The sequence below is a fragment of the Protomyctophum parallelum genome (genome assembly GCF_964188405.1).
Source record: "Protomyctophum parallelum genome assembly, chromosome: 20".
In the NCBI taxonomy this organism is placed as follows: Eukaryota; Metazoa; Chordata; class Actinopteri; order Myctophiformes; family Myctophidae; genus Protomyctophum; species Protomyctophum parallelum.
The window spans coordinates 40623187-40637213 of NC_139718.1; the positions used below are offsets into that span (position 1 = coordinate 40623187).

Genomic DNA, 14027 nt, shown 5'->3' on the forward strand with positions numbered 1-14027 from the left:
ATGTCATTCAATATACCGGTGTATATATATTTTGGGTTAATAAATAGGCCTCCATATTAATCAAATAAAACCGGGAAAGCCGGTCATTTTCAATCTTAGCATTGACTATTCCAAAATACTTGATATACAAGCTCATTTGTGCAAATATTTGAATGCAATATTTCTAAAACGAACATGTTTAAAAGTATATTCAGTGATTTCACTCAAAAAACCTCAGGTTTCGTTTTTGGCTGGGACCTAAGCCTTTCATCCAATCAGGATAGAGAGCCAAAAACGAAACCTAAGGTTTTTTGACCCCCAGGGGTTAACTGGGGACAGGGAGGAACTCCTTGTCAGCACACTCTATAGTAGAGAGGATTATCACAACAAAACAAAAAAATAAGTGATATTTGAATTAAGTGAAATCACTGAATATACCTTTAACTCAAATCTCTTTCTTGGGAGGTCCCCTGAGAAAAGAAATATTTTGAGATGGAAATCCAGGGTGGTCCATGACACGAAAAAGGTTTGAGAACCACTGATATTTAACCCATTCTGGTCGGGAACCCCTTGTGGTGTTTTAAAGCATTATGTTATACTTTAGCTATTGAAAAATAGCAGATCTACAAGCTCATAGAGCCTCAAATCTTTGAATATATTATTACAGAGTGAACGTTTTAACTCAAGTCTTTGCTTCTGGGGAGGTCCCTGGAACAGCATATTTTCAGATGGGGGGGGGGGGGGCGGAGGCATATTATATATAATCTTTGGGGTCCGTGACATGAAATATTGAACACCACTGATACAGAAAACTACGGTAGTCCAGAAAACTGTCAGGATTTTGTCAGGTCTATATCGAAATATTTTTTGTTGTGAGGATTTAGAAGGCGTTTGTGGAAATGGCCTCAGGTCTTTATGGGTCGAAGAGGTTATTTAAATCGATCTTGTGTGTGTGTGTGTGTGTGTGTGTGTGTGTGTGTGTGTGTGTGTGTGTGTGTGTGTGTGTGTGTGTGTGTGTGTGTGTGTGTGTTATTAAAGGATCCCCACCAGAGACGCGTGAAAGAGCCTCTGGTCTTCCTGGGCTTCTGAACAAAGCAAAATGCAAAAAGACAAAACATTCACATTATAAAATCAAATCCAACATTCTAGTCTATTCTAGTTAAACAAATGAATACAAAAAATAACAGTTACATCGTTATGTTACGTGTGTCGTGCGTGTGTGCGTGCGTGCTCACATGGCGTGTATAGCGGCTCCACTAGTTAAAAGATCCACTGTACACCGCTGTGAGCATAAGTGTTGTCCATTCATGCTCCATGAGTCTTCTGCAGTGCTCCGTGCCTGCGTGCGTGCGTGCGTGCGTGCGTGCCTGCCTGCGTGCGTGCGTGCGTGCGTGCGTGCGTGCGTGCGTGCGTGCGTGCGTGCGTGCGTGCGTGCGTGCGTGCGTGCGTGCGTGCGTGCGTGCGTGCGTGCGTGCGTGCGTGCGTGCGTGCGTGCGTGCGTGCGTGCGTGCGTGCGTGCCTGCGTGCGTGTGTGCGTGCCTGCGTGCGTGCGTGCGTGCGTAAGAGCATCCTGGCCGGGTTCTCACCCTTCTGAAGCGGCGCGGCTGCAGAGGGATTTACACACTGCTCACCCCCTGAGGCGTCAACACTGCTTCAAAGAGCAGGGGGGGTCAGGGCTGCACTGTACCCACTATAGCCCCTTAAACGCTTATGTGTCTTATATATCACATTCTGACCCGAGATCAGATTCATACGAGGTTTCCGCCGGACACACACATTGGTCTGATAAACCCATTCTGACCTGAGATCAGATTCTATAGAAATGTCAGTCGTTCTTCGATTTTTCAAAAAATAGCAGACCTACAAGCTCCTATCGCGCCACTCGGTGGCGCGATATGAGCTTGTAGATCTGCTATTTTTCAATAGCTAAAGCATGACATGATGCTGACACCAAAATGGGTGCCCGGTCAGAATGGGATATACACACGCACACACACACACACACACACACACAAGGCTGTCTGCGCACACGGAGCAGTGACGGAGCCGTGCGTGCGTGCATGCGTGCGTGTGTGTGCGTGTGTGTGTGTGCATGTACTACACTTGTGAGGCTGAAAATGTCCTCACGAGTATAGCAGATATGGTGGTTTGGTCTCATGGTTAAAAAAAGGGATTTTGGGCAGTTCTAAGGCTTAAAGATTTGTATTTAATCCTAACCCTCAACCCAGAGACTGGGATTAGGATTACACACATTTAGAGGGTAGGTTTTCGGGGGTTTAGGTTTGGAGCTATAGGCCTGATTTTGTAGCCTATACACGCGTACTTAAACCATGTCATGACAGTTTTCTGAGAAAAACCTCCTGTTTCTGTGTCAGTGGTTCTCAAACTATTTCATGTCAAGGACCCCCAGAATGATCTGTATTTGGCCGCGGATTCCCACATCTGAAAATATGTTGTTCCAGGGACCCCCCCCTTTCCAGAAGCAAAGATTTGAGTTAAAAAAACGTTCGCTCTGAAAGAATATACTGTATATTCACAGATTTGCGCCATGCATGTTCAGGATTTTTCAAAGATAGCAGACCTATACAAGCTCGCGCTATGAGCTTGTAGATCTGCTATTTTCCAATAGCGTCCAAAGTATACAACATAATGCTAAAATCACCAAAAGGGGTTCCCGTCCTGAATGGGAAAGATTGTGTGGCGGCGTCGTCATGCACCGAAAATAGCTGATCTACAAGCTTGTATGTATACATTAGCTATTTTCGGCTTTATAGGATTATGGGTAAAGAAATACCCGATGGGTAAGGACGACATTGACGACGTGTCCCTCCTGAAATGTTATATGTCATCACGAGTACTGCAATATAAACGTGTGGATGTGTGTGCGTGTGCGCGCGCGCCAGTCATCTCTATACCCAGGGTGTCATCTCCTGTCTTCATGTATTCTCTTTCATCTCTCTGGTCATCCCTCTCTCATCCCCCCCCCCCCCCCCCCCCCCTGCCCTCCCACCCCCTCTCTCTCTCTCTATCTCTATCAGTATTCTGGGCCAAAGAAAGAAACATGTTATTTTTTCTTTCTCTGTGTCTCGTCTATGAACTTCACACGCACGCCCCGGTGCACACGCGTGCGCGCTAGCTGTCTTGCAGTAGAACAAATGGAGTCCATATGAAGTGTATAATACCTTTTGTAGAAAGCCAGGCTGTGGAGCAGCAGCGTTGAGCTCAGATTCTCTCCTCTGATGTATTCAACCTGCAGCTGCTCCACACAGTATACTGTGGCATGGCATATCCCATTCTGACCTGAGATCAGATTCATACGAGGTTTCCGCCGGACACACACTGGTCTGATGAACCCATTCTGACCTGAGATCAGATTAAAAAAAATATCAGTCGCTCTTCGATTTTTCAAAAATAGCAGACCTACAAGCTCGTATCGCGCCACTCGGTGGCGCGATATGAGCTTGTAGATCTGCTATTTTTAAATAGCTAAAGCATAACATGATGCTGACACCAAAATGGGTGCCCGTTCAGAATGGCATATAGAGCACCTGAAGTCTGACGCCAATATCGGGAGAGGGCGCTATATCGTCCGCGGTTTCATGTACTTTCCATTTGCATTGTAATCCCCATAGGGGTATTTTAGATCGCCTTGTTTACTGTACTGTGTTTGAAAAATAAGAAAAAAATCATCCCGGCCGCTTCACTCACATGGATATGAAGAATCAACCGACTGAGAGATAACGCTATTGTTACTGCTGCTGAATTGGTTACATTTTCGCTATAGAAGCAGACTGTATCATATAATGAGAGACTGACTGTCGCAAACCATACAGAGACACCTCCCCGACAATAACGCAGAGACCGCTTGTTTATTGATTATGAAACGATTTTAACCCATTCTGACCGGGCACCCATTTTGGTGTTGGCATCATGTTATGCTTTAGCTATTGAAAAATAGCAGATCTACAAGCTCATAGCGTGCCACCGAGTGGCGCGCTACGAGCTTGTAGGTCTGCTATTTTTGAAAAATCGAAGAACGACTGACATTTTTTTAGAATCTGATCTCAGGTCAGAATGGGTCAATCAGACCAATGTGTGTCCAGTGGAAACCTCGTATGAATCTGATCTCAGGTCAGAATGGGTCAAGATGACCCCATGTTATTCTCCATATAGAGAAATGACTTCCGTGAACCGGGGGAATCGAGGGGACGAGCGAGTGACGTCAGGACGTCGGCGCTCTATAGTATTAGTATGGCAACCAGAGACATCCTGTGAGCATATATACGTTGCTGGTCGGGCAAATGCTTCTTTTCTCCATATTTTATTTTATCTCCCAAATTTTCATAACAAACGCATCAAACACAGCAGATCTACGAGCTTGAAGAGCTTGTAGAAAGCTCTTCATAGACATTGTACTGGATATTTTAAACTCACAACAAAAGCGTAATGAATTTCACATCGAGAGAAGGTTTTAGAAGTGTTGAGAACACAATCACGTATTTATTAACAAGAGCTCTCCATGGAGAATGACACAACACCCGAAGTGTCATGGCACCTCCCAATTACAGCTTCACACCCTCTCATACACTTCGAGAGGTCTCACAATGAGAGCACACATAGGTTGAGAATAAACACAACACTCATCTAACACATGGCCTTAAATGGCTGTCTGCTAGAAATCCCTAGAATAGGCTCTTGACTGCTGGCACCGTTGTGAAAGAGTTCTATTACTCCTCTTGTCCTAATACAGGGACTGCTAACTCTGTCAGCAGTTCTCTAAAGGCAGACTCTTATGGATAGAAATGTCATTTTCCCATTACAACATATGAAGAGCATAGACGCATAGCTCTAATCATTAGAGTCTAATGCCATTACAACATATAAGAGCATAGATATACATAGCTCTAACCATTAGAGTCTAATGCCATTACAACAGATGAAGAGCATAGATATACATAGCTCTAATCATTAGAGTCTAATGCCATTACAACATATAAGAGCATAGATATACATATAATCATTAGAGTCGAATGCCTTTGCATTAGAGCTCTACAACACATGAAGAGCATATAGATATAGCCCTAATCATTAGAGTCTAATGCCTTAGAGCTGCATTAGAGCTCTCGTCTTCCCGAGCTTGCATGAAATGCAGACCAGCCTCTCGACTGTAGTGAGAATAAAAAGAACGTTTATAGGCTATACTCACCAATACAAAGATGGCTTGTATGACTAGAAGGACTTTCACCGCGGTGGACGCACTCTGAGCCCCCCCCCCCCCCCCCCCCCCCCCCAACCACACGTATAAAATGCACTTTTTGGCCAGAAAAGGTAAAAAAAAAGTGGTGGTGGGCGGCTCAGAGTGCGTCCACCGCGGAAAGCAGGCTTTCTAATCACACAAGCCGTCTTCGTATCGGTGACCGGTGAGTAGCGCAGACGTTTTAATTGTCGTTACAGTCGAGACAGAGGCTGGTCTGCATTTCATGCGAGCGCAGGAAGTCGAGAGTAGCATAGCTCTATAATGCAACGGAATTAGAGCTATGGATCAGAGCTAGTTTGCAGCCCTTGTTTTCTGTTTACCCAGCTGGGTGAACTTCACCAGTATTCACCAGTGTTTATCCAGTCTTCACCCAGGATGAACCTCCCCAGTCTTTCAGTAGCAGGGAGGACATACATCGCAGAGTGCTTTGCCTTCAAGGCGATGATGAAACAGTGAGAGGCAGGAGCATGTTTCTGTGACTAATGACAGAAACAACACAGCCTAGGAGGGGAAACGGAACGGCAGGGCAGGTCACACACACACGCACGGCTCCGTCTCGACGTCCAACAACAAAGCCATTATGGTAAATGGTTCATTTCTATAGCAACCTATTTCTCCAAAGCGCTTTACAGTACAATGTGCATTATACATTCACCCATACGCTCCCTCTCTCTCCGACAGCATGCAGAGCAGGAAAGCATCCATGCAAGGCACCGACCTGCTCATATACTGTAGGGCCAGGCCCGGATTAACAATGGAACATAGTGGCGCTGAAGCCCCAGGGGCCCCAGGGGCCCGCAGCTTGCAGGGCCCTGTGTGTGAAAGACACACATATTCATAGTATTCTATAGTCACCGACGCAACACAGGAACCCCAGCTGGTGACTTTGGTCGTCCCAACAGTTTCTTAACCACTTGGTGGGAGCTAAGAGACGCAAAATGAGCAGATCAGGGAGCAGCCTTATAACTCTATGGGAGCAGCCTTATAACTCTATGGGAGCAGCCTTATAACTCTATGGGAGCAGCCTTATGACTCTATGGGAGCAGCCTTATAGCTCTATGGGAGCAGCCTTATAACTATGGGAGCAGCCTTATAACTCTATGGGAGCAGCCTTATAACTATATGGGAGCAGCATTATAACTCTATGGGAGCAGCCTTATAACTCTATGGGGAGCAGCCTTATAGCTCTATGGGAGCAGCCTTATAACTCTATGGGAGCAGCCTTATAACTCTATGGGAGCAGCCTTATAACTCTATGGGAGCAGCCTTATAACTCTATGGGAGCAGCCTTATAACTATATGGGAGCAGCATTATAACTCTATGGGAGCGGCCTTATAACTCTATGGGAGCAGCCTTATAACTCTATGGGGAGCAGCCTTATAACTCTATGGGAGCAGCCTTATAACTCTATGGGAGCAGCCTTATAACTCTATGGGAGCAGCCTTATAACTCTATGGGGAGCAGCCTTATAACTCTATGGGAGCAGCCTTATAACTCTATGGGAGCAGCCTTATAACTCTATGGGAGCAGCCTTATAACTCTATAGGAGCAGCCTTATAACTCTATGGGAGCAGCCTTATAACTCTATGGGAGCAGCCTTATAACTCTATGGGGAGCAGCCTTATAACTCTATAGGAGCAGCCTTATAACTATGGGAGCAGCCTTATAACTCTATGGGAGCAGCCTTATAACTCTATGGGAGCAGCCTTATGACTCTATGGGAGCAGCCTTATGACTCTATGGGAGCAGCCTTATAACTCTATGGGAGCAGCCTTATAACTATATGGGAGCAGCATTATAACTCTATGGGAGCGGCCTTATAACTCTATGGGAGCAGCCTTATAACTCTATGGAAGCAGCCTTATAACTCTATGGGAGCAGCCTTATAACTCTATGGGAGCAGCCTTATAAATATGGGAGCAGCCTTATAACTCTATGGGAGCAGCCTTATAACTCTATGGGAGCAGCCTTATAACTCTATGGGAGCAGCCTTATAACTCTATGGGAGCAGCCTTATAACTCTATGGGAGCAGCCTTATAAATATGGGAGCAGCCTTATAACTCTATGGGAGCAGCCTTATAAATATGGGAGCAGCCTTATAACGCTATGGGAGCAGCCTTATAACTCTATGGGAGCAGCCTTATAACTCTATGGGAGCAGCCTTATAAATATGGGAGCAGCCTTATAACTCTATGGGAGCAGCCTTATAAATATGGGAGCAGCCTTATAACTCTATGGGAGCAGCCTTATAAATATGGGAGCAGCCTTATAACTCTATGGGAGCAGCCTTATAACTCTATGGGGAGCAGCCTTATAACTCTATGGGAGCAGCCTTATAACTCTATGGAAGCAGCCTTATAACTCTATGGGAGCAGCCTTATAACTCTATGGGAGCAGCCTTATAACTCTATGGGAGCAGCCTTATAACTCTATGGGAGCAGCCTTATAACTCTATGGGAGCAGCCTTATAACTCTATGGGAGCAGCCTTATAACTCTATGGGAGCAGCCTTATAACTCTATGGGAGCAGCCTTATAACTCTATGGGAGCAGCCTTATAACTATATGGGAGCAGCCTTATAACTCTATGGGAGCAGCCTTATAACTCTATGGGAGCAGCCTTATAACTCTATGGGAGCAGCCTTATATATAAACACACATGTATACTGTATACAGAATACATTTCTAAAATTTCAATGCAATGACATTTAAGACCTTTTTAATACCAATTTAGCCAAAGTGTCAAATATTACATGAGAAAGAGGCAAACATTGTGAAAGTAGCCGATCTACAAGCTCACAACGCCTCACGGCTGATGCCCAAGCAGCCAGCCGGCCGCTCTACCTCCTGAGCCACAAAGTTGCCTTTTTAACAAGTCAGACAGTTACTGTGGCAATAGCATCCTTCTCGCTGTAGAAGACCATTTATGGTCGAAACATGTTGGCTGTTGCCTTTTTAATCTAATAAAGGCTTGCCTCTTTTTAACTTTGAGTGCTCGGATCGTCTTTCTTTTTTCTATATGCCTTGATCCCCTTTGATCCGTGTGAGCACTTTTTTTGTTTTACCATCGTCACTTTTTTTTTATTATCTCCGGTGAGCACCTGGTTATTCCCTTTTTTTTTCTCAGCATACTGTTTCTATTGAACAATTACAAAACCATTAACATACAAATGTTTGCCTTTTTCCCATCCACTTCTTCCTGTTGTCTTGCCGATCCTCTCTTCATCTCCTGTCTTTATATGCTCTCCTCCATTCATTCTGTGCTGTCTGTCACTCAGGTGGGTCAGTGAGTTACCAGCAACACAGCCTCGTCTGGTTCTGAACGACTAAATGTGAAGACCCATGAGCCTCTACACCAGACTGAATGAAGACCCCAAGCCCCTACACCAGACTGAATGAAGACCCATGAGCCTCTACACCAGACTGATTGAAGACCCATGAGCCTCTACACCAGACTGAATGAAGACCCCAAGCCCCTACATCAGACTGAATGAAGACCCCAAGCCTCTACACCAGACTGAATGAAGACCCAAGCCTCTACACCAGACTGAATGAAGACCCAAGCCCCTACACCAGACTGAATGAAGACCCCAAGCCCCTACATCAGACTGAATGAAGACCCCAAGCCCCTACACCAGACTGAATGAAGACCCCAAGCCCCTACACCAGACTGAATGAAGACCCCAAGCCGCTACACCAGACTGAATGAAGACCCCAAGCCCCTACACCAGACTGAATGAAGACCCCAAGCCCCTACACCAGACTGAATGAAGACCCCAAGCCCCTACACCAGACTGAATGAAGACCCCAAGCCCCTACACCAGACTGAATGAAGACCCCAAGCCCCTACACCAGACTGAATGAAGACCCCAAGCCCCTACACCAGACTGAATGAAGACCCCAAGCCCCTACACCAGACTGAATGAAGACCCCAAGCCTCTACACCAGACTAACCCTTTTTGTGCGGGAACCCCTTTTGGTGTTTTAAGCATTATGTTGTATAGCTATTGAAAAATAGCGGAGCTTGTAGGTCTGCTATTTCTTTTTAATCGAGAAAATGTGGCCCAAATATATTCTTTCACAGTGAACGTTTTTTAACTCAAATATTTGCTTCTGGGGGACCCCGAAACAACATATTTTCAGTTGGGCGTCGGCGGCCAATTACATTATTATTATTGGAGGCCCTTGAAATGAAAATGTCTGAGAACCACTGACAGAAACAAAACTGTCAGGATTTAGAAGACATTTGTAGAATCGCCCTCAGGTCTAAATGGGCTAAATGAAGCCTCTACACCAAACCAGGTAGCAAGAAAGCTCTGCTGGACGTTATATCAGCATGCCGTTCTAATGAATGGCCCAGCAGGTGTCACTATTCCCCCTCCTGCTGGCGGCGGAAGCATTTTTACTCCATTCAAGTCCGCTGGAAAGGTAGCTTCAAAACGGGTCTGTATAGAAACCAATGGGTCACGGGTGGCGGTTCCCTTCGTCCATATTCTTTGAGAGGCCCCGGCTCGAAAGATAGAGCAGTGTAGATTCTGTCACAAACATTAAATGCCTGCATTGACAATAAATGGAGAACTGTGTCTGAGCAAATCGTCTGGGTATGTATGTCGGTAGCCTCGGAAACCCAGACGTTTATATTTCCAGGGAGAGAAAAAAAAAAGTCTGGGGCCGAGTCCACATACGGCATGCAGTAGCGCAAACGTCGATCACTCTACTGATTTCTGATCGTCTGCACCTTTGTTAAATTGACACAGACGCACACGTACACACACACACACTACTCTCTCTCTATCTCTGTCACTCTAATTAATTAGTCTCATGTCGCGCAGCTGCGTCTAGATTCTCCCCGCGGCCGGGAGCTGCCTATGCCACAGAAAGCATAGGTGGACCCCAGGCTAGTATGTCGGTGCCGGTACCCCTTTCTTGATGATGATGTACGATGATCAGAGCGTCCCTCACTTCACACAGGTGTGATTTTTACAGTAGACGTCCTATGCCGAAACCATCTAACGTTGAACTAAATGTGGGCAAAATGCCCCCCCCTCTCACACCGAAACTGTCAACTGTGTAGTAGACAAGGGGTATAAAGGCACAATTAAGCTATCGCATCCAGCTATACCACATACAGCATTGGATGATATCTAATGAACATGAAGTGATTTCTCTCTCCCATGCTGACATCACATGCACATGTAGAACATGTGACATGTGAAGGAGACGGACAGTTATAGCCCTGCAGAGGGGTCTGCTGACCTTTTGACCCTCAAGAATGGTCTCATATCCAACACCAGTGGCATAATTGTGTGCACAAATGTACACACTCTTACTGGAACTGTCCAATTCCAATTACTGGCCTTCATGTTCATATGTACAAAGAAGTACAATATATTGACTTGTTTCCCTACAGACTCAGAGACTCAGTTTTATGGGATACACTTGTACCATAAAGACTTGATTCCATTTCAGCTGGACTAAGTGTCATAAAGACTTGATTCCATTTCAGCTGGATAAAGTGTCATCGCCACAGATCACACCCTGACTTTGGATGTCAAAGGTTGAATGTTCCACTCAGTCACAAAAGCATTCATTCACAATTCCTTGACCATCAATTGGAAATATGACATTCACTGTACAATACATGTAGATTCATACATGTGTACATGTAAATGCAGATTGTGTGTTATGTGAGATCTAAAGCTGCATGAAATGTGCATGCGTACACTCTTTCCCAAAATTAACTTCAAAGAAACTTTGCTCACGACAGCAACATGTTGACAACGTCTGGGAATGTCACAAGACATCTCAATGTCTCCATCTTGCAAAGAGAGTGACAACTGAGCCATGCATTGCACAACGAAGAGAACTATATATTGAGGAGGCAGAACGAAGACAAACTAAGATAGTGGAGAGTCCAGAGGACCGGATGGAGGGAGAGGAAAAGGAACCAGAGGGATGTCTGATGAGAGGGTCTTGGCCACCACACTACACAGACCAGCTCCCGACGCTCTGACCTGAGCGTCCCAGGCGATCCCAGGCAACCCAAGGCACTACAACAAGAAGCTCAGGGGTTATAGCCAGACCAGCAATCGAACCCCTGCCGCTTGCCGCCTGTCACGCAACCTCTCTCCCTCAGAAGACAGACGACCCCAGTCTGCCTCTCTCAAAGCTCTGCTCAACAAACCAACACTCAGGAAAGTGATGCATTACATCAAGTTTCTAAGTTCATGGCAAGGAACATTATCTATCATTCATTTCATTTGATTTGTTTCTTAAATTCTATTTGAACCTGTATTAACCCTTGTTTAAGAATTCATTTGATTATTGTTCTACTAAGTTTGTCTATTAGCTTAGGTGTGAAAATAAATTGATTCATTTTTTAAACAAGTCTATTATTTGCTCAAGAAGTTGAACTTACTGGTTTTTGACAAATGCAAAGTAAGAAAGGCTATGTAATGGAAAATACCTCTTACCTTCAGATTCCATAGATTTATTAAGATAAAATAATAATTGATTATTTTATAATCTTTTAATTGTTTTATTAGTGGTTTAACTTAAAGGCTAAATACAAATCAATCTGGTGCTTATTCCTAAGCTCATTTCACTGGTGCCCCTTCTTAAATTCAGATTGATTTTGGCTCTTAATTTTTTAACTTATAATTCATATTTTTATAATTATGAATTACACTGATATAAAGTCTACAGGATTAAATATAACGCCTAACACGCTACAACTGTGTAGCCCTCAAAATAATAAAATAAAATAAAAATAAATGAAATATGCACGTGCGGGGGCTACCTCTACTAATCTCGCACCTGGCGCCGAGAGGCTGATTGTGACAGCAATGATAACCTGTCCAGCTCCATCGTTGGCAGAGATCTAAATGAAACCTAATGAGGCCGTCACTCAGGAGAGGAGTTCTTATCGGACAGTTTAAAATAAATCGTTAATTTTATTATCGTGCAAATAAAGGGTACCGGTTTCACGGCATGTTCTCCAACAACAATGCACTTTATTGTTTCCGAGAGTTGAGCTCAGCTCAGATTAGTTTCTATACTCGTCTATACTCGTCTATAATTGCTATTTTCCAAAAATAAATAAACCAAAGATGAATAAGGAAACTTCCAAGTGCTGTCATTTCTCGTTTGATCATGAACTCCCTTCAGACACTGCGGAGGACCACAAACGCTAATATTTGATTGTGAATAATGCGCAACGTTGTGCCATGATGAGTTATACTTTTTACATGAGCTTTGTGTGGAGTTAGACGTTTGCTGTGGTATCTCTAGCCCAGCCAGGGCGGGAACCCCTTTGGGTGATTTAAGTGTGTTATACTTTAGCTACTGAAAAATAGCAGATCTTCAAGCTCATAGTGCGGCAGCGAGTGCCACACTACGAGCTTGTAGATCTGCTATTTTTTGAAAAAATCTTAAAAAGTTATTTTTAAGTCAAATCTTTGCTCCCGGGGCGGTCCCTGGAAGAAAATATTTTCAGATGGGGGTCGGCGGCCAATTTCATATTATCTCTGGCGTCCTTTGACATGAAATAGTTTGAGAACGACTGACAGAGAAACATAAGGTTTTTCAGATAGCCGTCTATGATTTAGAGGACATTTTCGTAGAATCGGCCTCATGGTCTCAATGGGCTAGTCAGTGAGTCATTTGTTCCTGTCAGTGTAACTGTCATTGGTTGGCATGTTTGAGAATAGAATATAATAGAGCGGAGGAAATGTGATGACACGTGGGGATTTCAGAATGTGTGTAAAAGGGATTGGAACTCACAGGGAATTCACATTTGAGACGGGGAGGGAATTAACATTCTATCATTTTGCCACTGTAAGTCCTGACTCCTCGTAATGTTGCAACAAATACACATGGATTCTTTAAGATGACGTGCATGGCTTTGGTCACACACACACACGCACGCACGCACGTACACACGCATGCACACACGCCTGTTGTCTGAACATCTTTGCAAAGCATAATTGGTCTGAAGATCAACCAGAGCAGATGATGCTGATTCTTCCTGAACATCCCAAACCTCTCACTGTCACCTAGATGGATAACCTACACTAAACCTATACAATGTACACTTTAGGCATTTAGCAGACGCTCTTAATCCAGAGCGATTTACAGTGAGCAAGTATACGTCCTCTCTGGAGTACTGGCTCGAAGCAGACCAGTGTCTTGCTCAAGGACACTTCGACACGAACTCTGGGGGAGCCATTGCCACTGCCACCCCCGATGATGATGATGATGATGATGAAGCAAGTAGGCCTACATGAAATACATAAAAGAAATATTCAGCAAGAATCATACGTACGGTCGTACGCTAAGAACCTAACAGTGGAATATCTATATAATGAAACAATGCGTATACACTATAGGGGGGGGGGGGAATAATTTGTTTTGAATTGATGAAAAGCAAAACATATAGGAAAGCAAAATCAAAGGGACCCATACAAGTGTGTCTGCATGACCCACACATGGGACCCGACCCACTGCTTGGGAAACAGTGCTGCAGGTTATTGATTGACACTCCCTAAAGCAGGCTGAGGCTCTTTAAAATCCTCTGGTAGCTCCGCCCCCCCCAACACACACACACACACACACACACACACACACACACACACACACCTGCCTGATACAAACAGACAGATTGTTATGTTTGGAAGGAAAATAGTTAAATAAACAACATAATGTACTTGAGTTGAGTAGCGTGAAGAGTTGTCAGGGAGTGAAAACTGCTGAGTCACAGCCAGGTGTTGACAATCTTCATGACAAACCACAG

At 44.5% G+C, this 14027-nt stretch overlaps 1 protein-coding gene across 1 annotated transcript in view; it reads left to right on the plus strand.

Moving 5' to 3' along the window:
• The window catches only part of LOC310877785 (proton-coupled folate transporter), a gene marked incomplete at its 5' end in the record, with an annotated part of 170275 nt that extends 161687 nt beyond the window's left edge, over nucleotides 1–8588 (plus strand). Inside the window, one exon of the mRNA XM_083791733.1 lies at nucleotides 8515–8588. Coding sequence (XP_083647859.1) covers nucleotides 8515–8566 — 52 coding nt within the window. The 3' untranslated portion in view covers nucleotides 8567–8588. The remainder of the gene's footprint in view (nucleotides 1–8514) is intronic.
• Between the last annotated feature and the right edge of the window lie 5439 nt (nucleotides 8589–14027).